The sequence below is a fragment of the Botrytis fragariae genome (genome assembly GCF_013461495.1).
Source record: "Botrytis fragariae strain BVB16 chromosome Unknown tig00000012, whole genome shotgun sequence".
NCBI classification, from domain to species: Eukaryota; Fungi; Ascomycota; class Leotiomycetes; order Helotiales; family Sclerotiniaceae; genus Botrytis; species Botrytis fragariae.
Window position 1 is genome coordinate 1055410 of NW_023500989.1, and position 25291 is coordinate 1080700.

Here is a 25291-nt window from a genome sequence, read left to right on the forward strand (position 1 = left end):
ACGGTAGTAGTGAAGTGAATTAATACGTGGATTTGCAATAATTGAATCCTGGTATAGATCGATGTAATGTGTGTGTATATGTGTGTTGTGTTGTGTGACTCTTCAAGTTGACTGGCTAAAAGAAGTAGACAAAATGAATGTTAGTTAGTTATCCTAGAAGTTTCGTATATGTATATAGTATAAGTAGTTTCCCACTTTGCTTTGCTTTTAGTTTCCTCTGCTTTGCTTCGAATGATCAAGTACTCATCTAGCTTTAGCTTCTATTGTGTACCCATAGCTTTGATGCTAGTGTGACACGCAGCCGCGACAATGAGTACAAATCAAGAGCAGAAGCCGAGGGTAAACAACTTTTAGACGGTGGATATGAAATTTGAAGTATCAAATTGTTTGACTAGGGAAGAAACTCACCTTCCAATACGCGACTTGGAATCAATTCAGATCACTTCAATGGCAAGCTCAGTTTAATCCTTCCCGCAGGTAGAATTAATCACGGGATCGGTGCTATGGCCAATTGTTTTGGCGTCGAGGTCTTTGGAGTTGTTGATAGGGCTATGGCGATGGTATTGCTGGTGGAGGAAGACGATGAATGATTGGCAGTGTTCTGCTTTGGCTTGTCACCACCCCTCTTTTTCCCAAAATCCCACGATGTTTGATACAAGGTATCTGACACGTTATTGGAGTCTCTCTTCTTTGCTTGCTTTCCCTTGGGAATTGAGCGCGTCTAGTATGGGTAAACACAGATGGCTAGGCAAATACAATACCAATACCAATTCCAATTCACGTCAATAAACCGAGTGAATAATAACAATAACGGGGAGAGGAGAAAAGGCACGAGCGTAATTGGACTGGATTGACTGTGCTTCTTTCTTTAATCAACCTTTATGTTGTGTCGATTGTTAAGGTTATTTTTGTGTACGGTTGCGATGTGATGCGACAAGCTGTATGGATGGAAAAACAAATTGTGCAAGAGTCGTAGAATTGAGGTAAAATGATTCGTTATCGTGAAAAAGGGACTCGATAAATACTCGAATAGCTCTGATTGGTATCTTGAGTACGTTTGAGTCTTGGGGTAACAACGATGAAAATGAAAATGGGTCGTTTTGGTTTGTGGTTTTGCGTTGAAATTGTTTGATTCGTTGTTGATGTTAAAGGAAGGGGGAGATGAAAGGTTTTGATTGGGGATCTCGAGATATGAGTAAGTTAGTGGACTGGGCTCGAAAAAGGAGCTAAATTGGATTGGGGATAGCGTGATTTTTATCTTCTGGTGTTTTCTTTTTTGACAAGTTTTACTTTTATTTATTTTATTTAGTTTATTTATTTGATTTATTTGATTTATCTTATTTATCTTATTTGAGGCTTTTTGATTATTTTCGTTTGGAATAAACCAACATCAAGGCTGCAAGGTCTAAGGTGTGAGGTATGAGGTATGAGGAGGGTATGAGGTCTAAAGCCAAGATCAAGGTCAAGGTCCAAGGTCTAAGATCCCAAGGTCTGTGATCGTATAGCTACTAGGTGGGTGACAACCGCTATTTGTTATATTTTCTTTTCTTTTCTTTTCTCTTCTTCTCTTTGCTTTTGCCCTTGAATTTGCCCGTGAACTGGAATTTGACTTTCTTCAACAAGGCCGGTCACCAGCAGGCCGTACCCACGAAGTGTAAACCGGACAGACAGATGTGGAGAGTCAATCCAATTGATTCCACCATTTCGGGGTCACTTGGAGCGATAGCCTCATCGCTCTAAATAATCTAGCTCGTAATGCCCTCGTTGGTTTGCATTATTAAGGTAAATGGATAATAAATGGATAATAAATGGGTAAAGGGTAAAGGGCAAAGGGCAAAGGGCAAAAGGCAAAAGGCAAAGAAAGGGACGAGCCGTTGATCAAAAGCAATAAATTGGTTGGTGGTTGGGAGTGGTGGGTTCCTTTTCGGGTTAGATTGGGTATTGGGTACAGCAATCCGTATCTCGTACTTGATTAGTCCTTATTAATATTGCTCGCTACTGCACTGACGGAAGGAAAAACTCATGACTGTTGATATTGGAAAGGAAAGAAGGAAAAGAAAAAAGTTCGGAATTAAGTGGGGGTGAGATAGACTCAGTGGAGGTCCGGAGAGAGGGGGAAAACGGGAATAAATGATCTTCACTCTTGACTCTTGACTCGTGATCTTCTCATCATCTTCATCATCTTCACCACCTTCACCACCTTCACCACCTTCACCATCTTTCGAGCTGACCTGTATGTGTCGGTGCGATGTATGTACCTGTGTGTTCTACTGCGGCTGTAAACGTCCGTCTCTCTCTAGGTGCTTCACTCCAAACTTTATTTGTATCTAAATGGAAAATACTTTCTGCGTCAACAAAAGAGATGGCTGGTCAACCGTCAACAAATCCTCGTCTGTTGCTCAACTACCCATAGATAGTGCCATGACATGACGATGGCAATCATAACATCGCTCCATCCAAAATATCAGGTACGTTGGGCCAGGCACAGCACATTCATTCGACCTTCAATTCCAACTCGGATGGAACATTACCAATAATCTCATGCTCTTCCCAATTTTACTTTCCAGTTTCCCTTCAATCAGAGAAAGCCTTCCTCGATTCCCGGGTTGTTCCACAAACCGTATGATGACGAATCAGGAGCAAGAAAAGTCGGTGTAGGTGGAGCATGTCCGGTACGTATTACGAGAGAAGGGGTGTGGTAGATGTGTGGTAGATGTGGGTGAGGATGTGGGTGAGCATGTGGGTGTGTATCTGTTACTGAAGCCTTGCAATATTGAGGCATGAAATCCAGAAAGAAAAAAGCAAAAGCGTCGGATTCTTCTGCAATCTTCGGTCGGTGTGGACATTCGGTGGTTCGGAGTGTAGATAACCGTGAGCCTTGAAGATCAAAACGGGTGAAATCCCCGTGGGAGGGTTGGAAAGGTTGGGTATCAAGGAACGAGAAGTATGGTAACTTTGATACAATCAACATGTAGGGAAGGATTATGCAGTGCTGGCATCTCCTCCGGATATTTGGATGTCAACAGATTCCATAATTTCACATCACAATACTACCTCCTCAAGTACCTAGTGAATCTATCTATGATAATGCATCCCGTGTCCCGTGAAGAGAGGGAGGTTCCGTGGTCGTCTCCAGTCGCTGCACCATGCAGGCAAGACACCGTACAGTTAGTTATCCATCGACCAAAATCATGCCATACATGCCATACATGCCATATATGCCATATATGCCATATGCCATACATGATACTGTTTTTTGTCCATTCAAAAGTCCAGACCAGTTTAAAAATATCAATCAATCAGAAAATCCAACTTCATCCTCTTTTATTACTGGTGGAGAACCGCATCATTATTCCTTTTTGAGCCTTTTTGAGCCTTTTTTCTGCCTCTCGACATTTTAATCCTTCCCAATCATTCTTCCTGGTGATTTTTTTTTTCCATCTGCACGTGTGAAGCCACTATAAGGCCGAAAGATTGTGACGCCTTCTTCTTTCGGAAGTTGTGACCGTTCTGTTGGTCTCTTACCCTTGCTCATATGCTCTTTCCTCTTTCCTCTTTTCATCCTTTCCTCTTGCCTCACTCAATTCAAGTCTTGCCTGGAGTCGCCTCGCTTTTCGCGCTCTTGCTTACCTTGCCGTTAGTAATCATTACGAGCAGACGGGAAGGTCGGCCACTTTCCCGCATCAACATCCCCCATTAAGTTGGCATCGACATCCATCTCCCATTGACATACGGGGGTCCTCATTAACATTCCTTATCCTCCATCCCCATACATCCCCATACATCATCATATCAACAAATTCCCCGCTGTCAATGGCATACAGTGTGTGACACTGTCATGCTGCAACATTTAGCCTATTTGACATCTTACACGCATTCAGTCCTGGTTGAGATGAAGAAATGTTGAAATTTTGGTTGAAGGAAATGAAATTCATGATCCACGTAGATTAATGTTACATCGACCAGATCATCCTGGATATCATCGTTCTCTGCTTCGCTTACCCATCTCTAACCAAACATCTTCATTGTCCCGCTTATTGAAAGTTTGATAACATATCATCTACCAATCTGGATGACACTACTTTACATTACTACTACAGTGCTATACCACTACACTCCGCATTCTTCATTGAATGTCAATTCCGAATTCCGATGCTTGAAGATCCGATGATTTCTGTTCTTGTTGCATCCACCTCTCTGTGCGCGTACGATTTCGTAATATTATTGATTTTTGGGTGCTACGGAGAATACAACGTTTCTTCGTTGTTCAGGTGAGGAGGTATCCTCGGAGGAAAGCCCGAATGTCAATCCCACTCCTCTCGTACAGGAACGCTACGGCCTACGGGAGTGCACATATTTTTTATTTCCCTTATTACTAATCTTCTAGCGCTTCCATGCAATGTCTTCCCTGCGGTCTCCACGCCTCTGCCGGTAGTCTCCCCTCATCACCGCATAATGTCGTGTCAGCGTTCAAGCGTCCAGTAGATGCAAGTTCACCACCACCACTCGTTCGCAGAATCATGTACTATCTGGAAACGCACTATTCATTTCTTACTTTCAACATCACCTAGTTTCATAAAAGACTAGTGCAAATCAAGTTCCAATGGCTTCGGTTCCGCCGAGAGCCAATCATCATTCAATATGTCTCTTTTTCCCTTTCCATTCGGCGGCTAAAACAAGACATATCTGATATCGTGATACGCGCTGTGGTTAGGTCTCATGAATCATACAGAAGCTAATGGGTTCGTCCCGGGTACCTGGCGCTTAATCCCTACTTCATCTGTGCTTCTCATACCGTCCGAAAGTTTGATAAAGAATAGGAGTTGATGTCACAACTTCACGATTGTGGACGAGGGCCCAGACCACTCTTTCCACATCTCTTATTCCTTAGTACGTGAATGCTGCAAACAATCTTGAGTTCTCTTGGTATTTTTGCCGATTTAACCTGGTCCCTTGATGGTCGAGACTAGTAACCCGCATCATACTAACGTCACCCCTTTGTCGATCGAAGTTGACCTTGAGAGTAGCTTCTAGATGCTACTCCTAGTGCATTATGGAGATCGATTTGTACAACTGTGCGCTGACAAAGTTGTCATTATTGCTCCGATTGGAGTAGGAGTTAAATTACACGTGTTTGTGATTTCTTCAACGCCACGGACATTAAATCTAGATCACAGCAGTTGGTCCTATCAATGTTAGACAAGTCTCGAAGCGAGACAATATCTAATCGTCAAATGATATTGGGTCAACCACAATCACTCGGTACGTGTCCGAAAGCAACGTACACCAAAGGACTGGAATGATGTTCGAAAATTGTTTCAGACTTCTTCACGTTTGCAACTTCAGCCGAGTGATATGCACGAACGGATTCCTTGAATTTCTTGAATTGCATGCGGAATTACGCCGATGGACATGTTATTGGACACGGAAAAGATTTGATCATTTCCGAATATTGAATGGGCTCGGAAATTTAGTTGCAATCCATACACGAGTTTGTTGATCAATCATACCCAAGCAGAAGATTAATCTCCAAGCGATGTTCTGATGGTTGCATCGACGATATGATATTGAGAAACTTCACAAGGTAGTCAGGTAATCAGTGGTAATGCAGTGTTCGCTTCCGATGGTGGATTGAACGAAGTATACTCTCATTTCATCCTTCGCTTCTGTTCATTTCGATTCCCCTTTCATCATTCCTCTACACGTCTTTTTCCTCTTCCTTCCCACTCATCTCTTCATTCTCTAGCCCCTTTTCACCCCTTCATTGTTCTTTTCACTCTCCCATATCTACTCCCCACTCCACTTCCATCTCCCCTCTGCCATGGCCACGAGTCTACGAGTCTCCGAAGCAGCAGAACGACGGCTCACATTCTAATTCCTGCCATCCATACCCAGAGCCGCATGATTCTGCGTTCCAGCGACAGAATGCCAGAAGCAAATCAATCCGTCTAGCATACCACGAATTATCCGAGTTGAATACATCTTCTGACGGCACCATCAACACATAAACCAGAAATGAATACATGAGAAGCTATCTCCCTGCATGGAAACGTTCGAGTTTTGGAGGATAGAGAGGGAATGAAACGGAAACAAGACGGAACACCCGGGAAAATGACGCAGATGATAAAGCATAGGGATGCGTGTATAGAAGTTGGATATGCACACTCGGTTTATTTAACACTTTCTTCGCGGATTCTGGAAGATTTTGTCGGCTAGTTCGGATGCTCTTCGTGAAAGGTATGGTATTGGTATCACTATGATCGTGGTGCTTGGATGCGTTTTCCTCGCGTTGTTCTGTGAGTGTGAGATTTATCGTGTGTGTGTGTGGATTGCTTTCAGGTGGGCTAGTGTTGGAGTGTGGCTTAGTGTGTTATTGTGTAGTGCTTGTGCATTTGTGCATTTGTGTGTTTGTAGGAAAGATTTAATTGTGATGTGGATATTTGAGATATCTGGGGGAGGATTCTTAGTTTTTGCTATTTCTCAATATTTGAGATGTTTTGTGTACTTGATGAATGTTTGGTTGGTTGGGTGGGAGGGGATGGAGGTTAGATAGGGGGTTGGATGGAGGGATAGAGGAATGGAGAGATGGAGGGATGGAGGGATGGAGGGATGGAGACTCGAGAATATGAATTAATTAGAGATCTGTGGTTTAGATTACTCGAGTGGGAATTGCTTCGCTATTAAGTAGGTGAGTAGGTAGGTAGGTAGGTAGGTAGATAGGTGTAATAGATATATCTTCTGGGTATGTTGGGAATAGGTTAGGAATAGGGTTAGTAACAAAGGTACATATGAATGTGGCATTGGAGAGAACGGAAAGCTGCAGAGTTATGTACATCTATCTATCTATATATCTATTCGGTAGCTAAAGGTATAAGTGAAATGTAACGCAATCAACTATCAGATGAATAACATTGGGGAATGGGATATGATGTAATGTAATGCCATAGATTGGAAATCCTGTGTTTTCCCTTTTTCTCTTTCTGAACCTCTCAATTCTCACATTCGTGTTTTCTCTTTACGGTTTCTTGTCTTTCTTCTTGCTTTCTAGAGATCGGTATAGTATAGATGAATATGTGAATAGATTTCGTGTGTTGAGAGGTAGGTGTGCAGTATGGGTGATTATGTGATATACATGTGCACAACACATAGTGATGAGTGTAACTTCCATCTCCAGTCTTGAGATCAAAAATGGCTTTAACGTTAGAACTTAGAAGGTATTCCAATCTTCTGGATACTCGAGTTGAATTCTAGAAGTCGGATTTGATTTGTTATCTATATTGATTTTCACTTTTTGGGGACTGAAGATGTTTGTGCATGAGTAGAATGTGTAGGTATTGGTATCTCATAATTGTACTTTATTGTAAGGTTCTCTGAAAACCAAATTCATCTGTCTATATGACACGAAAAGTAGAAAGTAGTGATACAAGAGGCGCGAGCCTCATCGCAGCCCATCTAGCGCAAAAAAGCACATACTCGCTAACCCTAAACAGGACTTGGAATTCCCGTTCTCCTCTGTATAACCCCATTCCCATTCTCATCCCCACTCTCCTTATCTCCCTTCTTCCCCCCTTTCCCCCTGCCCTCGAAATGTATCCTCGCCTCCCTCTCCGCCCCTCCACATCCTTCAAACAAGGCGCGAAAATCAACCCTCCCCAAAACGCCCTCTTAACCGTTCCCACCGCAACCATTACCCACAACGCCGTGACCAGGACACTAAAAATCGTTCCTAGCACTCTGAAAAATCTCGAAGGAAGCTCTGCTCCTATCATCACAGTCGATGTTGTGAAGACTCCTAAGGGGAAGGTAAATCCCCACCATCCCATATTAAACGGAAATCTGGATCTAGAAATACTCGCTAGCGCGAAGAATAACCACAGGAGACCGAAGCCCCACATGATGAGCGCGAATAGAAATCCGAGAGTGTAGAAAATGGGACCGGGACCAGGAGCTGGGATGGCGGGGAGAGTGTTGGTTTGGGGGAAAACGGTCAAGGAAACTTTTCCTAATTGCATGAGTGCGAAACCGCCTTGGCCTAGGGGACCGAGGGGGAGAAAGACAGAAACGATTACTTCTCGAGGAGGGATCTTGTAGACGGTGAGACGTTGGAAGTAGATTACTAGGATGGTCATTGCGAGGGGGAAGCCGGTTCCGAAGAGGATGTAGGAGATTAGGATGGTATAGAGGGCGTGTTGGGGATTGGGGACTGAGAGATGTAAGTTTTTGTTTGTTCATGTGTTAGGTGATGAATTTGAAGGAAATTTTACAATCTGGATTTGGGCAAAAAGTGTCGAGATTGCAAAATCCAAACAGATGTATCTAATAATGAGGAATGTGGAGTTGAGACAACAGACATAGACTTACGGACAGAAGCAACAATGCCCCCGAAGCAGCTGCAACGATAGGGGCAACGATCGGGAGAAGCCAAGCGGCTGTCATAGTTGAGAGTTCAACTTTATGAAGGGACATACTATGAGAGAGATTAGTCAAATAATTCAGAGAATCCGAGTGAAAGGGGAAACATACATTACGAAAGGAAGATAGAAACAAGTCGCCACAGAAATAACCGCATCTATCCACCACAAAGCCCAAGCCTACACACAAAATCAGTCCTCATTCACGCCGCCCAAGTTCCTCAGAACGGTAAAGGGCAAACAAAACTCACCAGATAAACCACCCATCCTCCCCAAGCCGGTACACACACAAAAACAATCATATTAATAATTGTTGCCAGTCCCATTGGGAAGGTTCCCAGAAATAGTGATTGCGCTGGATGCCGTATCATTGCGCTCCATATTTGCGGATATAATATATATCTCACTAGCGAGATACCAAGAAATGTACAAAAAAGGACGATATTGAGTACAAAAATAATGATAGAAACATAGTTCAACCAAGCACCATTGTAGGGGAGATTATGAAGCAGAATAGATACGATGCCCGTGCCCATTGTTACGGAGAACCAGCTAGAAATGGTATGTTAGAATGTGAGAAGGATGAGGAAGAGAGTGGCGAAGATCTCATCTCTGAGAGTAGAGTCTGCCCTCAGAAGCTGACGACATAGAAGAGAATAACGTACGAGGGAGTGAAATTCCTAACAATCTTCCTCCATCCGGTGTTTTGCTTCGCTATCTCTATATCCACTGGATCAAAAGTCTTCGCGCCACCAGATCCATAGGAACTCGGTATCGTATTTCCATCATCAGTCTTTCGATTAGCATCTTGCCTAGCAATTTGCGCACATGTTCCTGCACCAGAAGGATCCATCTCTTCAATTGAGATATCCAAAACGAAAAAGTAAAATAAGAAAGGAATCTGATGAGTTCAGAGTGAAGAGTCATACATATATCAACAAAGGAAAAAAAATAGTCAACTCTCCCACTTTGCGGGTAAAGGCCGAGGTACCTCCTAAACCTAGAATTTATTGGCTTTGCCTACCTATTTACTCATCACATAAATATGGAATCTGTATTATTTATCACGTAGAATTTTCGACTTGTTCCTCTTCCAGATAAAGTGAGTAATCAGATCATGGGTGTTTTTATGGAATGTTGATATATAATCAAGAGATCTAGATGGAGGCTTAAAAATGATGACTGGGTTGAAAAAGTCAATTCGGTAACGAATCGGATGTTTTCAACTTGATTGGTTACCGAGTTCGGAGTTTGATAGCAGACATGGCATACATACAGGCGAATTGGAGATGATGTGGAAGAGCCTCAACAATCTTGGTACAAATGTTATTGGGTGAGCTCTGAGGTGTTGAAGGTTTATTGGGATACAAGCTTCTTATTATAGTACAATACTCGGATGAAAGTTGAATCAGCAACGGATAGTATTTATTTGGATGGCAGAGAAATGTCAATTCTTTACCTGTCTAATAGTATCTATCTACGGGAATGCTTGCAACGCCAACTTTCGTCAAGAAAGAAGCAATTATACCATGCTATGCATATGTGCATGAAACAGAAAACCGAAGGTTCTACTTCAGTGACATGAGTGGGGGTATGCACAAAGAGCTCCGCCCGAATTCTCCCTTTCCTTTCCCTCGACGTGTTCTACCCATTCAACCAAACCATTCCTTGGCCATGCCAACCCTGAAAATTCATTTCCGCCAAAATCATCCAAAATCCATCATTCATAATCGTAATACCATTTTCAGACTTGGAGGTTCTTGCCGAGAACCTTTGCGAGGTCATCGACATCCTTGTCTTCTCTTTGTGCAACAGGTTCCCCTTCTTGAGCCTCCTCTGCGTCGTGGATCAATTTTTCTCTTTGCTCCTCTTGTTCTTCCTCTTCTTCTTCCTCATCACTCTCTTCGTCGCTTTCTCCTTCCAGATCCTCCAATTCGTCAAGACCCCAATCATCCTCAATGATTATCTCACCCGCTAACTTCTCCTTTCTTTCCTCCAACAACTCCTTCAATTCCACAATGCAATCATGATCCTCGTCGAATTTGTTTCCATTCAACTCAATCTTCTTCAACTTTGGTAGAGCGTCCTTCGCAGCGGCGGTAAAGACTGTTAGGCCCTTTACTCCAATATCATTGAACTGCAATCTCAAAATCTCCAGCTTGGTGTTCCTACCCTTCTTCAAAGCCTCTGCAAAAATAACACTTCCCTTCCCACCCAACAAGGAATCTCCAACACCTAGCTCCTGAATATTGGCCCATCCTCCCACGACTTTAGCCAAGGCCTTTGAACCCGTAATTGTAAAAGTATTGTCTTGTAGATCGAGAATCTTAATGTCCTTCGCATATTTCAAACCTTCACTCAACAAGTGACTGATTCCTTCTTGCCGAATGCCATTCTGGACCATCTTGACTTCCTTTACACCGGTATGCAAGCTATATGCCTTTGCCCAAGCCGTCATACTTCCATTCTCCAATCTATTGCGTCCGCAAATGACAGTTTCCAAATCCGGAACTTGTTTTCCTGCCGCACGTGCCTCGACTTTCTTTGCGTGTAATGCGCTAAGTGCATCTGCAATTAGAATACCAGCATGAGGTCCCAGTCCGTTATTATTGAGAATAAGATGTTGAAGTGGAGTGTGCGAAGAAAGGAATGCGACGAGTGGAGCTTGAGTATTGAGTCCAAAGGCATTATCATTCAAATTGACCGTGTGCAAATTTGGGAGCTTGAGCAGAGCAGTAAGGAGGGAAGAAAGAGCTTGTGGAATTTCGTTAAGCAATCGTCCAGTAAATATATCCGCCAGGTTTGCAATCTTAATGTAGAGGTCAGTAACTATATTTGTCCCCTCGTTCTAGGCATCTAAGATGCCGCTCTGGGAGGATTATGACGGAAATTGATGGAGGAAAACCCGACATACCTTCAAACTTGTCTTCTCTTCCAAAACCTCCCCAATCGCCCTACAAGCCTCAACGCCCAAGGTGTTTCCCAAAAATCTCACTTCCTCCACATCTTTCATCTCCCTCAGTGTCTTGATATGCGGCTCGACATCGGCGGCGGAATCTAATTTCAATCCCTTTCCTTCCAACGAGAAAATTTTTGTTGCGGTAGCCATCTTGAGTCTTAACGGTGCGCAAGTATAACAAGTTTCGAAAGAGACAGGAAAAAAAACAAAAATTTGCAAGTAACAGATCTAGTTGCAGATTGTAGAAATTGATGGATGCGGCAATGTTTTTAGGTGGTGGGGGTTGCAGCTGCAGGTCTTCAAATGCTCAGGGTTAAGACAGGCTAATCTCGATTTGATCATTTGACGGATCGGGGAGACTTTTTACCGACATGCCGGCCGCAGACGGCCGCTCGGTCCGGGATAATGTCGTGATGTTATGTGACGGATGGAATTTTGGAGCTTTCTTACAAATACAAATACAAATATATAATTCTACATATAACTCCACGAACACAACAAATTGAGAGGCAAAATTACGACCAAGTGTACATGTACTATTTACAAAGCCTTCTAAAAGACGATATTCGACATATGAACATGTCAACATCTGCAATCAACATGCGTATGTCTCTCTCTCTACTTCAAAGTTCCTTGCCCCATCCATTTCGAGTGAGCAAGTTATTGATTTTGAAACTAGCTACATCGTCCACCAGCGCAAATATGGGCGTAGATCTTAAACCAACTGGAGAAGCTTCTGCAAAGCCCAAGGTACGGACCCATTTTCCTTACATGATTGGCAGTTTAGAACATTAGCTAAGTAGTTTCTGGAAAAGCCGTGCTGCGTATGTAAAGATGAGAAAGCTGCTCGAGACGAATGTATGCTATTTAGCACGGCCAAGGATCCGCAAGTAGCTTGCGCAAGTATGGTGGAAAAATATAAGAGTTGTATGGCTGGTTTTGGGTTCAATTTGCCATGAGTCAATGGCGAAGACCGCCTGTACGATAGATATTAAAGGATTACGATGGAGTTTGGGCATTGATACGGCGTTATACGGCGGAATTTGATGGATGTAATGGGCCAAGAAAGGTCACGTAGAAAGATCCTTTTATGGATCTCATAGGATCACGAAGAACCTCTCAACTCTTTATTTGAGCAGATCATGTACGGCAAACGTATTTGTCTTGTAATGTTGTACAACTTTATAGATAATGGTGAACCACCAAGAAATCCCTCTCATATGAGATGACTTTTATTCATCCTTGTTTTCCCGCTTACACCTGAACGCCTACTTTCCAATTGACATCCGTTTCGAGTTTTGGTATCATAATCCTGCAAGCACACTTTGAACTCCCACGCTTCCCGAATCGTCTCTCTTCAATACAAAAGCTTTAAAGTCTGCTTTCTGCAACTTCTTGCTGGCCCCACTTGCAAGCACAGCTCTCGATTTTTCTTTAAGAGCTTCTGCTCCAACGATGAACAAGTTGCCAATGTCGCTAAGGATTTCCACTTCACTCGTGATATCCTTTGTTAATGGCCAGTCTTTCAGCGCAGACACATAACTTGACATATCTTTCGTAACCATCAAACCACCAGTAGCATTCACTTGGAACTTTTTGAAGTGTTCGAACAGCATGTCTCGAATGCTGATCGCGAGCTCACAACTAAATACCTCGAGATTCTGCCCATCAACAGCTTGTGCGGAATTCTTAGCCACGCGCTGGAGAAAATTACAGATAGCAAGGCAGGTCGCAGTTTGTAAGGTCTCAATTGAACCAAGATCACTATCCTTGGGTCGAAAGTCCGTTTTTTTCTGGCCTGCCAACAGCCTTGTAATCCAGTTCAGTACCACAGTAATGGTACTACGCATGATGTCGTTAGCCTTTTTTTCGATTCTCTCCACACTCGCTTTGGTCTGTGATTCCATTCCACGTCGAACAGTAGTATTTGTTTCTGCAAGGCGTATCAGTACCGTGTTAATGAATCGTGACATCACATTTGTAATGATGACTGCCGGTCGCACTGAAGGAAGGTAGGCCAAATCAGGCTCGGTTTTGATGTTCTCTTGGGCGGCGGCTCGTTCGGCAGCAGCCTCAAGTGCTGTCTCGATATACACCTCACCCATGCTGCTAAGCAGGAGGTTCAGAAGGGCCGAGACATCTTTAGGTGTGTCGCTTCCACTTCCCATCTCCAACGCTCGTCGCACACCTTCTGCAAGCCATTTAAGCATACGTTTGGCATTTGCGACACTAATCACACCATCTTCTTCTGTGACTTCAATCTCATTCTTATTGTTATCAAGGTCTCGAAGGCCAGCAACACGTAACATCATAGCCTTTTGAGTGGGGGTGAGTTCAGACGAGTCGAGACGATCGATGTATGCATCCTTTGCCGAAGATAACAGCTGACTTCCCTGCTGGGCCAAAGAAGCCATGAAACCTGTTGGAACCTTTTTTCGCCGTGAGTGGTAGATAGTAAACTTAAAGAGCAATGAAGAAAAGAGCTCCTCCAGACTCTTCCTCTCTCGATCAATATACGAATTTCCAACCAGATATGGAACGAACAGTTCGTCTAATTGCTGATCTAGACTTTGTGCAGTTTGAGCTGTGCAAGGTTCGGGGTGCTCTGTAAGACCGTGTGCTTTAAGGTCTTCGATCAAGCTATTAATATAAGTCCTCGAGGCATGCAACGACCTAAGGAAGGCTAAAGATGAAATAGTATCGGCTTTTTCAAGCACCATCTCTAGACGCTGCTGTATAGATTGCTGAAATATGCGCTGAATAAATTTGATGAGGACGACTTCATAGAATGGAAATGCTCGCTTGATAATGAAAGATTCCTCTTGCATGACAGCTCTGATCTCATCAATGAGAGATTGCAAGCTGGGTTCAACTCCTGGGGGTTCAGAGTCGGGATCGGCTAACATCTCCCACGTCTCATTGTCGGTTGTGACCTCCTCTGCAATAAGTTGACTTCGGTCGATGAAGAATTGATGCTGATTGACAAATGTACCAATGACACTAGATCCACCGTTGAAATCGTGTAAGACCTTTGCGCACTCGAGCATATCATCAAAGTTCTGGCGCCGATAACTGTTGTCAAACTGTTTCAAAAGATCCTTTTCTAAAGTTTCCGAGAATTTCTCTATAATTTCCCTAGTGTTATGGCCTTTGTATCCAGCAACGCCGTTCGTAATTCCATTGGCTTTTTTCGAACCATTAGCCCAAGATGCTGGATCCAGTCTCTGGCTCATGCGCATTAGCTGCCTGGCGATAACAGCAGATCTAACTTTGTTTTCCCCTCCACCTTGCCGTCTGATCATATCTTCCAAAGATATGAGCGACCCATTCTCGCTAACTTCTATCCAGCATTGTATCAAGAAGTTGGCATCCATCGCACGCCGTCTCTGCTTGTCTAAGTCCTCGAGTCTTTCTCCGATTTGGACCGCAATATTTCCCCCTGCCTCCGGTCGCCCATATCGATCTGTGGTTGCGCCATTCGTACCATTAGGATTATTAAGTGTTATATCGAGCGATTCAAAAGAATCAATTGACTCATCCAGCTTGCGCCCTAAAGTGTCCAATGTTTGATCATGCTGTATCTCGGCCCGCCGAACAGATGTCAGGAGGTCTGTTTCCTTCTCCTCTAGCTCATCTGAAAGTGTCGCAAGCTGTTGTAGGGCACCTGGATTCTCATCAGCATTCGGAAGTATCTACAATTGAGAAAGTGAGTATAAATACTTTCAAATGTCCTTATGAATGGTTTGGCATCAAATGCAGGTTGAGCTGGTCCAGAACGCCTGTTTATCGGAATCGCACTTTCGGACAGTTCTTCCACAAAATCTCTCACTATGAAGTCTTTACTTGAGAAGTTTTCCAAAGTAAAGCTTGGCCCTTTTGGATATAGTGATCTCACTGAACCACTATTAAGAGATGCCATACTTAAATTTCATGAAGCTTGTATGTGAAGTGCGTTTTGACTTATGGGAACAATGTATCAATAGCATGGGTCGGAGGCGCGGAACGGTCAGCCTCGCTTGAACCTTGAAGACCTGTGGACCCTCAAAAATCGTGGCCTCGTAATGAATTCCAGCCTTTCAAATGTTCTAGAGATATTTTAGGACACTTCGCTCCCCAATTTTCTATCCATTATCTTGGGGTTCCTTACACTTCCTGTGTCGCTATCAACATGACTAGCAAATCGAAAGCTCTCGAAGCGTACCGCGAAGATGCAAAAGGTGGTCACACGCTATTAACAGCAGAAGAAAGACGAAAGCTTATCGAGGTAAGTTTTGATTTCGCCCTGTCGTTGTGTACCTGCAGGTACCCATTCAATTGACTCGTCCACTCACTGACGCTGTAACTGCATTTTAGCCACTGCTCCCTTCCGATCTACCCTCGCGAACTTCATCAACCAAAGGCCAAAGCAGACCTAAATCGAAGTCGAAGTCGAAATCGTCAGCTTCAAAATCTCGCTCTCATCTTGGTATTCGCAATTTCTTTCGTTTCCAATTGCACGGATTAGTATATGCTATTGTGCATGCAGTATTTTCGTTATATATTAGATTGAGGCAAGCATATCATGCGGTAAAGGATCGCATATTTGCGATTTTATTTTACCATCATCGGACGCCAGGATTGATACAGAAGGATGTAAAGGGGTTAGAGAGGTTACCCGAGCATGTCAGTGTCATATTAAATCTGGAGGACGGTGCAAGAGGAGGAGCGGGATTGGAAGCTCTAGTCGATGAGGTAGCAGAGATCACAGCATGGTGTGCATGTGTAGGAATTCCAATGTTGTCGGTGTATGAAAAGACTGGTATGTTATTGTAGTATGGAAAGGAAGAGATGGTTGAGGGCGTGCTAATGATGGAACGCAGGAATTCTTAAAGGTTATATACCTGCGACGCATCGGGCAGTAGTAAGAAAATTGGCCTCATATTTTGGACCAGATCATCCAGCGTTGTCTATGAGAGCTCCCCATGTCCCATCCATGGAATCCTCATCAGCTACGTCGACAACCGATACACTTCCTGGCTCTCTACAACATATTTCGGTGCTACTTCTTTCGAATGAAGACGGCCGGGATTCATTGGTTGACTTGACCAAAACGCTAACAGAGATGTCCCAACGAGGCAAAATTGAGTCGAATGATATCAGCCAAGAACTCATTGATGCCGAAATTACGGAAAGCATCATGGGAGAGCCAAATCTTTTGATATTATTTGGACCAACGGTCGAACTATCCGGATATCCACCATGGCAATTACGCCTCACAGAAATTTTTCACGTGCAAGATAATCATGGAGTTGGATATCAAGTTTTCTTGCAAGCGTTATATAACTATGGTAACGCACAGATGAGGTTCGGAAGATAGATTAGATTCCATTACAATGCGAGATTATATAAATTCGGATGGTGGGTGAAGTTTACTTCTAATCAATCCAATCATAACTCTTTCCATATTCTCATTTCCTTCAGAATGTCATCCCATTTATACACAGGACCAGTGCCGACATTATAATTATAGTAGTTCTCTGTCCCGCCCTTTACCATAGCACGTCTAAAGGTAATATTGATCCTCCCCCCATCATCAGCATTCTTACCTGTTCGCTTGGGAATAGAATGAAGCCAATTTGCTTGCGTCCTACCTCGCATCAATATCATATCTCCGCTTGCAAGTGGCAGCTTGATAGGTTTTGTTTCTGGCGGAGGAGGAGCGTTATCGTTTGGCGGGATAGGTTTGTGTTTCATGAGGAAATCTCTCCTTGCTCCAAGCGAGTAACTTGCAATAGCCGGTAATGAGCCTAAAAATCTTTCATCGTCACTACTGTTGAAAGTCGGGAAATCAGCATGTCCTATCAAAGAAGGATCTTGGAGGAAAATGAAAACAGAGGTTGCATTAGAAATAGAAAAGATGTATCTGGAAAAGAGGAAAAGTGGGCCTTGAAAGCAGAGCACAGAATTGGGTGTGAAAGAAAGCGAAACCTGTCTACTGTTGACGTACTGATATGAGATCGAATCGGATCCAGATGCATAATAGTTGACAAGACAGAAATTGAACTTGCAACCCGTCGCCAATTCAGTGGAAAGTCGTAAATTGTCTAAACATTTGGGGATTGGCCGAGGTGGATATTTGGTGTAACATCGCTCTTTCTCGATTTTCTTACCACTATTGGCATCAATAAGTTCTCCATTGTTATTGAATTTAGATGTTTCATCGAGACCGAATACTGTGGTCCACCTTCTCGAGTCTTAGTGATTGGCTTGCATTCAAAGAATGGAAGGTCTACCTTGGAGTTTTGATATGCGTCGATATACCTCCTCGCCTGATATCATACTCCACACGATAAAAGGGCAATTCCGAACGAAGAAAGTGGAACAGCTGACGTTCAAGATATTTGGGAATGTAAGGCTCGAAGTAAAGAAGATCGAGATCAGCCTGATCGTTTATCTCTTTACCAATCGTGGATGGAAACGAAGACAGCTCCGAAGATATGGATGAAGGAAGACATGGTATTGGAAATGGATACGTTGGGTGACGCGTGAATTCACGTTCCTTCAATGATTAGTGGCGAAATGAAGCTGCTGTGTTGTATGATACTTACCAATGCTTCTCCTGCTGATTTCGCTTCTTCTGTTGTTGCCAATTCTGATACTCGGGGTTTCTTTGCCGGTGGTTTGAAGAAGGAATCTATCGTTCTTTTCGCTGTCGACATTTTGAGATACAATTCTTTATAGAACTACACAACAGCAGTCGACGCGTCGGGAAATCTTAATGAATATAGCCTTTCATGACATCACCACCTGATTCGGTCATAGCCTCGCGCAGCCTTATCGCTAGCTTACGATCTAAAATCTCTCGCTTCAGCCTTGTGCGAAATTATGAATCGTCTACACACAAAATTAAAACCTCACAAGAAATGACAAAACGATATGAAGTTATGGAGGTATGTTCGCATTCCGTATTAACGGGTGGATTTACTGATATCGTACGTAGAAATCTACAGTAACATCTAACGACCAAATGTCATTATTTCGCCCACCCGTTGTGCGCTCCGCAGCGGGAGTACTCGATCGTGCTCTATTTTCCAAAACTATACCAATTTCCGCAGCGAGACTTATGAATAATAAGATTATATCGAAATGTCGATCGCAATTGACAAAAAGCAAAGAAATGTTGTTAGAAGATAGAGTTGCGCCTATACGATCGGATCCAGATCCAGAATTTGCGGCGAAAGGTGGAAAGTGTTTGCTTCTGAATCCTAAAGTAAAACATGATGGTACAGTACCAGAGATTTCTTAGAAGATGCAGAATGAGATTCTGATTTTATTTGGCAGACCCTACCACTTGGAGTCCAATTTTACATGAAGCTGTGAAGGCACAGGAGCTGGGAGTTATCCCATTTGATTTGACTCTGGGCTATGATCATTGGAATTATAGTATGTTGTTTTCTGGTCACCAAATGCATTTATAGGAATTAATCTTTACAGTCGATATCATGAAGTCTATTCTTCCCGAAGATGCCCAAGGAGAAATTCCAGTCGGTTTCGCCATTGTCGGGCATGTTGGTATTACTCCTCTTTCCAATCGTCTGAGCTTCTCTAACAGTACCAGCCCATCTCAACCTACATGACGAATATCTTCCTTACAAATCTCTCGTTGCGGCAGTTCTTATGGACAAAAATCCCACCATCCGTACGGTCATCAACAAAATTGATGACGTGGGCACCGTTTCTGAATACCGGACTTTCTCTTACGAAGTGCTCGCCGGTGAAGATAACATGAATGTTGAAATCCGCGAAGGAGATTGTACATTTCGATTCGATTACTCGAAAGTTTATTGGAATAGTCGATTGCAAACGGAACATAAGCGATTGGTGGATCTTTTTGAGCCTGGGGATGTCGTCTGTGACGTTATGGCGGGGGTGGGTCCTTTCGCCTTGCCAGCGGGTAAGAAAGGGGTTTTTGTGTGGGCAAATGATTTGAATCCGGATAGCTACAAGGCCATGAAAGATGCGGTAGTTAGAAATAAGGTCTGTCTCCCCCTTACTGAAAATCCCGCCCCTTTTGTTCATGATGATGTCAATATCACGACGGTCAACATAAACCACAAGTTGGGTTACTTTGATGAGAATGCCTTTGACACGGCGCTATAACCTGATCAAAAGTCCATTCTTCAATCGTATTGAAAGTCACAAAAGCTCATATAACTAATAACTCTTCAGGTCGAAAATTTCGTTCATCCCTTCAACGAAGATGGCCACAAATTCATCCATCAAGCCGCAGATGAACTCCTCCAGCTCACCGCCACAAACCAAAACACCATTACTATCGCTCCCAAACGACCCTCGCGCAGTGCTCCTCCGTCATCTCAACCACCTCCACCTCCCAAAATCCTCACTATTCCTAACACCATCTCTCACTTCGTAATGAATCTCCCTGCCACCGCCATAGATTTCCTTCCCTCCTTCCACGGCCTCTATCATAAATCTCAACACCTATTTGTTCCACACACGGAAACAAAATTACCAATGGTACATGTCCATTGTTTTGCGGCGAAGAATGAAGATAACGAAGCGGCTAATGTAGAAATTTGTGAAAGAGTGAGCGAGAAACTGGGTGTGAAGATTGAGCAGGGTGATAAGTATGAGACGAAGGTTTGGGATGTGAGAGATGTAGCGCCCAAGAAGAGGATGTTCTGCGTTAGCTTCAGGATTCCGGAAGAGGTGGCTTTTGGGGAGAGGAGGAGTTAGAGAGCAGTCGGATAAGAGGGCTAGTCATGCGAGTTGGATTTTAAGTAATTAAATTACCTACCTATAGAGACTACCTACATATGTTTGGATCTAGCATAAGAATTGAATAAAAGGAAAGAGAAAGATGTTACAAACCCGTAGAGTCTACATCTTCATTCTTGAATACCATGGGCACTGCTCACCTACCTACCTACAATGACAATACCCACAACAATATTAGACCACGCTCTCTTGGTACGAATTTCAAAATATACAACAGAAACAAGTACCGTACATGCAGCATTTTAATGTCCGAAGCCAAGGCAAAGTACAAGTACAAATCCATATACCTCGCTTCGGGTGTCACATCGCACGGCATGGGATGATTTCCTCTCTCCCTACAAGCACCTATCAGGATCTGCATGTGAAAATCGGAACGAAGAAATCAGACCATACGTTTGTGTACTACCTACGTATACGTAGGTAGGTAGGTAGGTAGGTAGGTGCTGTGGGTGAAAGCGTGGGAGAACCTGGTTGCGTGGGGGCGTGGAATGGGGTATTAGTCATTTGGTGTGCGCTTGGGGGGTGTGCTTGGAGATTGTTTGGTTGGTTGATTGGTGGTTTGTTTGTAAGTACTTGTGCACGTATTGTGTGTTGGTAAGCATGTATCGGTATGTAGGTGTGTATGTTTGGAGCGGCACGTATGTAGTTGATATAAAGTGTGGAGGTAGCACGACATGGGAAGACCGTGAGGCGTTGTTGTTTGTATCTATCCAGGCTCTTGCTTGATTTCTCGCTTTCTGTCTTTCGCCTATGTTGAGCTTCTGCACAGTCTTTATTGGGTGGGTTTGGGCTGTTGATGTGTGGTATGGTATGATATGTTATGATTTGGGGTGTGTTTGCAGTTCATGTCGATATCTATCGGAGAATGTATCCAATGGCTTCGATGTTTCCTGGACCCTGAAGCTTTTCACATGTGATTTGTGAGATAGGAGGTAGGGATGATGAAAGCAAACGGGGCCATATCGAATATGTAACTCCATCACAAGTGAAAGAGATTATGATAATCATCCGCCTACCCCAAACATCAAAAGATCTTCCAAATTCGATTCTTCGACATCTCGGCTGCATCTATACTGACCATCATCCTATTCGGAAACCAGGGAGAAAGGTACCTGTACATCCGCATGTTGTGACATTCAAGGTACCTGGCTCGCTTATTCGGCACTTATTCGACTCGACCATTGTGTTTGCTCGATGCGAGATTTGATTCAATGAACCATGTAGGATGGATGTATCATGTACATCATTGTACATAGACGAGGAGAAGACGAAGTATTGAAGTAAAGACCCCTGAAGCAGTACACTTGAAGCAGGCAGGGTTGGGATACGACACCGATAGATGAGATATATTTGATACTTCACAGAGATACTTGATAGAGTCCCATTGACTTCTAAGAAAGATGATCAAATAAGTGGTGCTGTCAAAAACAACATTGAAAATCGGTTATTGGAACCTACTCGATCCTGATGGGAATTGGCGAGTTAAACGTTGCTTTCCTAATTGATGGAGCATTGATACGCATATACCAAGATCTTTTATTATCCATGTGGATAGCAATTGCACCATCACATTCACCTGAACTCCTTCCCGAAGATCCGTATCTGATCCCGAAAGGAAATTCTTGTCCCAGAAACTGCGTGCATCGTCTCAGGAGCCCGTATCATGTGAAAGTGGCTGCAGCAGCACTTGCGCGGCTTGCATCAGACATAGAGGGCTTGCATAAGCTTCGCGCCATTACTACGCCATCATTAATTTATGCATGTACCATAACGTGTCATTCCGAGTGTTTCCGATGCGACGATGGACGATTGGGGAATGACGTGAGGAGAAAGTTAAGATACGAGGGTGTGGGATACGACGGTGGATGTATGAAGGTGGTATTGGATATGAGGAGATTATAGATAAGATTTGAGGGGGGGGCTGGAACCTTCTATTTCATGTATAGGTATTTGGTACTGTGTTTGTGTATGGATTTTTGGCATTGTGTTTGTGGTTTCGAGGTCGTTTGGTGTGTGCTGGTTGATTTCTATTGTGAAGGTGACTACTTCGTGACAGCGGGGTAAAAGGGATGAAAACAAGGGAGCTACCCTTCAAACTGACATCTTTAAGCACGAATAATTGGCATCTATGCCCGGCAAGTTTCAAGCCATCAAATCAAGATGTGATGCGCAAGCCACTTGCATTCCAAGCCACTTCTTTCGCATGGTATGGGACCGATTGCCGAAAGCGTCGTCGGTTGCTTAAAATTAAGAGCGGTGTGTTGATGAGTTCCTCTATACAAACATACGAAATCCAGGAGAGAACTCTTTCCAGGGCATTTATATCGTGTTGTGTCGTTGCCAGGAGTTCGTAGCACGGCGCAGAGGGTGAACCGTTATCATATGATGTGTGACGGGTAAGGGGAGATCAGCATGGGCTTGATATGCTGGGGTTATGAGGGGATCTAGATTAACTCCCCAAGAATACGTCCGTGGTGTGGGTGAGGGGTAGCAATGGGCAGGTGTCTATTATTGTAAACAAGAAGCACATGAATCATGAATGTCAACTACCTCGATGTAGTGGGGCTGCTTCATTGAAAAGGCTGGTTACTACTGCAACACTTGAGATGGTCAAGAGCTCGAGTGTCAAGCTAGGTATGTTAGGAATGACATTGCACATTTAGGCGATGAATGATTAATCGATACAATTGTCATGTTTGATGACAACATATACACCATTTCAGCAAGATTCGACAAGAGAAAGAAGATAAGGCGCAAATGTTTATGTTTATGTGCAGTTCATGTACCTACGACCTACCTACATACATACACACATACATACATACATACACACAGTCTCCGAGTACTGAGGTAGCAGTCGGTATTAATTGAATTGTGGAAAATAGTACAATTCACACAATGCCTCGATAGGTAAGAGGCAAATCAGAAACCTTGCTCTTGCATTTGGTGTGGGTGACTTCTGAAGTTCTGAGCGACTTTCCTCCTATCAAAGTGTTATCGATTGGTCAATTGTTCGATTGTGCCAAACCCCCACTGGACCATAGACTCATCGAGACCTTTGCACCCTTGATAGTCTGTTCATGCAACAATGCCCTGCCTCGCCTGCTTCAGCCTTCAATACTCTCGACATAGAAATGAGATGGAAAACACTTGCGCCATGTCGCCATGGACTCCGTACTACTGTGTGAGATTTGGCCAGAGACTCCACAATTCGGCCGGATGAATTACTCTGGAACTGTGCGGGATACCGCTTTGAGATTATCATCGGTCGGATGTAACTTTCCCATTTTAAAAATAAAAATTCACATCTACCGGGTACCCGATATCTTACAGCCGTTGAAATTTTCACTCGAGATTAACTTGCTAGGTACTCTTTTCACATCCAGTCTTTTTGAAAATCGATAAGGGTTACCTGTTGGTTGCCCCTCCCCAGAGATGTCGCGTTCTGATAATCACGATTTTTAGATTGCTGGCTATTTCCTGCACTGGTGGACTGGTGGACTGATGGACGAATGGCGAAAGATTTCCCGGGATATGAGTCAGGTTGACCCTGAACTTGCATTCAAATGCCAGTGTAAGAATATAGCGGCTTCTACCACTTTATAGTTTGAGTTCTGACGCTTCTCCTCATCATCATTGGATATTGTAGCCATGTCAAAGTCAAAGTCGAAGTCGTTGACGAGCTTCCGATAAACTGATAAGCTGTAGACCATAATGAGGGAGACTTCTCGGCACATCAAGTTGTGCTTTGCATAGAAATCAAATCCAAAGAGTCCACTGTGTGGCTTGTGTTAGCTGCCAATAGAGAAGTTGAGAACCAATTTTAAAGCTTTGTAAGGGACTTTGTTAAATTTGGAACCACTTTTTTCGAAATGCGGGATGTGATGTGCAATATTTGTATATCACTACCCAGTACTCAAGAATACACTCGTGTTTGACCACTTGTGTGAACCAATTATTAATATGACAAAGTGCCGCATGTTGTATGCGCCCGCCCAATGTTCGTTCCATATCGAGCTTTCACAACCTTGAGCATTCAATAGTTGCTGCAGGAAGTGATATACTCATGGATGCCTGCCTGCTATGTGATGCTTGTTCTTGAGGTCCTTATCAGATACAGACGTTGATGATTCTAAACCTTTCATAGGTGTCCGCACATCTATTCCCTTTCTCTAGTGTTTAGTTGATTTTCAAACCTGATTTTGCTTCACCATAGTTAGATGGATGGATATCGAATGGATGGAACAAACAGAGAGAGTTGAGGGCGGTAGAAGCCGCGGGTGTTTCTCCATAGATGTCAGTGATCATGCAGATGTCGTATTTGGGTAGGACTATGCAGAGATGACAGCGCAAGTTGTTCGACGGCACCGGTTGATCGTCCTAGATCATCCATAAAGGACAATGCGTACCGGCTCGGTGTAGACATTGTTGACCTTCGTATATAGCAATACGGAAGTGAAGCTACTACTATGTGATTGTTTTCGGACAACTACGATCTGAGAAACACTTCATCGGTCAAACCCGAGGCGCAATTGATGGCTCCTCATTAGTGGTGCAGTCAAAAGGCTGCGTATTTCTTGGAAGTGGGAAATAGACGATCTCCCGTCGGGCTCGGTTTCCTATCAGTAGATTGAGGCCCATATTTGTAGAAGAAGCGCCGAAAGTAATAATCTAAAATTGTCAGCTCTCAATGCCGACAATACACTTGCGGCGTTTGGTGAAGAGAACCAGGAAAGAATGGTCTGAATTTAAAATTACAACACAATCAGCGAAGCAGAACTGTTTGAGAACACTTTGGTAATTTCCCCAGACCATCGAAGGATTATACTTTGAACTTTGATTCCGTAGCCATGGACCTAAGTATATACGTATAGGCCAAGTTTGAAGATAGCCGACCTTCTAACTTCTTACATGCTGCCATTCTTAAGCCATTGCATGTGTTTCTGTCAAAGCGAGCGAATAAAGTATTCTGAGATAAGATTATTGCGTGACCAACTACTCCAACTACTCCAACTACTCCAGCAAATATGATTAGTATGAGTGAATTCTAGGATAACCTACCGTATAAACTCAACTACTCCAAAACATACTTTTCCCATCACGGAACAAGCTTTGACTAGAACATTGGACATTTCTGTTGATT

At 43.4% G+C, this 25291-nt stretch overlaps 9 protein-coding genes across 9 annotated transcripts; 4 read left to right on the plus strand and 5 right to left on the minus strand.

The window, feature by feature from the left end:
• Positions 1-7342: 7342 nt before the first annotated feature.
• Bfra_002551 (putative c4-dicarboxylate transporter malic acid transport protein) lies at positions 7343-9264 on the minus strand (the record flags this gene model as incomplete). Its single annotated transcript, XM_037332967.1, has 6 exons — positions 7343-7391; positions 7474-8203; positions 8358-8467; positions 8524-8591; positions 8663-8963; positions 9077-9264. The coding sequence occupies 6 exons, from the start codon at positions 9262-9264 to the stop codon at positions 7343-7345; spliced, it is 1446 nt and encodes a 481-aa protein (XP_037195095.1).
• Positions 9265-10155: 891 nt separating this feature from the next.
• Bfra_002552 (putative ran gtpase activating protein 1 protein) lies at positions 10156-11520 on the minus strand (the record flags this gene model as incomplete). The annotated part of the gene is made up of 2 exons (XM_037332968.1): positions 10156-11220; positions 11326-11520. The coding sequence occupies 2 exons, from the start codon at positions 11518-11520 to the stop codon at positions 10156-10158; spliced, it is 1260 nt and encodes a 419-aa protein (XP_037195096.1).
• A 429-nt stretch (positions 11521-11949) lies between these two features.
• Bfra_002553 (putative cytochrome c oxidase copper) lies at positions 11950-12329 on the plus strand (the record flags this gene model as incomplete). Its single annotated transcript, XM_037332969.1, has 2 exons — positions 11950-12120; positions 12174-12329. 2 exons carry the CDS (start codon positions 11950-11952, stop codon positions 12327-12329), a joined length of 327 nt encoding a protein of 108 aa, XP_037195097.1.
• A 345-nt stretch (positions 12330-12674) lies between these two features.
• On the minus strand, positions 12675-15289 carry Bfra_002554 (putative exocyst complex component sec10 protein; the record flags this gene model as incomplete). The annotated part of the gene is made up of 2 exons (XM_037332970.1): positions 12675-15034; positions 15091-15289. 2 exons carry the CDS (start codon positions 15287-15289, stop codon positions 12675-12677), a joined length of 2559 nt encoding a protein of 852 aa, XP_037195098.1.
• Positions 15290-15538: 249 nt separating this feature from the next.
• Positions 15539-16726, plus strand: Bfra_002555 (putative di-trans-poly-cis-decaprenylcistransferase-like protein; the record flags this gene model as incomplete). Its single annotated transcript, XM_037332971.1, has 3 exons — positions 15539-15634; positions 15724-16168; positions 16230-16726. The coding sequence occupies 3 exons, from the start codon at positions 15539-15541 to the stop codon at positions 16724-16726; spliced, it is 1038 nt and encodes a 345-aa protein (XP_037195099.1).
• Positions 16727-16797: 71 nt separating this feature from the next.
• Positions 16798-18074, minus strand: Bfra_002556 (putative alpha-ketoglutarate-dependent dioxygenase alkb; the record flags this gene model as incomplete). The annotated part of the gene is made up of 3 exons (XM_037332972.1): positions 17958-18074; positions 17643-17908; positions 16798-17593 (listed from the first exon to the last, which is right to left on the minus strand). The coding sequence occupies exons 1-3, from the start codon at positions 18066-18068 to the stop codon at positions 16798-16800; spliced, it is 1173 nt and encodes a 390-aa protein (XP_037195100.1). The 5' UTR covers positions 18069-18074.
• Positions 18075-18272: 198 nt separating this feature from the next.
• Positions 18273-20106, plus strand: Bfra_002557 (putative trna (guanine-n -)-methyltransferase protein; the record flags this gene model as incomplete). Its single annotated transcript, XM_037332973.1, has 6 exons — positions 18273-18299; positions 18350-18632; positions 18691-18792; positions 18844-18921; positions 18968-19386; positions 19579-20106. 6 exons carry the CDS (start codon positions 18273-18275, stop codon positions 20104-20106), a joined length of 1437 nt encoding a protein of 478 aa, XP_037195101.1.
• Positions 20107-23194: 3088 nt separating this feature from the next.
• Bfra_002558 (uncharacterized protein) lies at positions 23195-23435 on the minus strand (the record flags this gene model as incomplete). The annotated part of the gene is given in 2 exon segments (XM_037332974.1): positions 23195-23383; positions 23397-23435. The coding sequence occupies 2 exon segments, from the start codon at positions 23433-23435 to the stop codon at positions 23195-23197; spliced, it is 228 nt and encodes a 75-aa protein (XP_037195102.1).
• A 1114-nt stretch (positions 23436-24549) lies between these two features.
• Positions 24550-24894, plus strand: Bfra_002559 (uncharacterized protein; the record flags this gene model as incomplete). The annotated part of the gene is made up of 3 exons (XM_037332975.1): positions 24550-24566; positions 24610-24718; positions 24778-24894. The coding sequence occupies 3 exons, from the start codon at positions 24550-24552 to the stop codon at positions 24892-24894; spliced, it is 243 nt and encodes an 80-aa protein (XP_037195103.1).
• Positions 24895-25291: the final 397 nt, after the last annotated feature.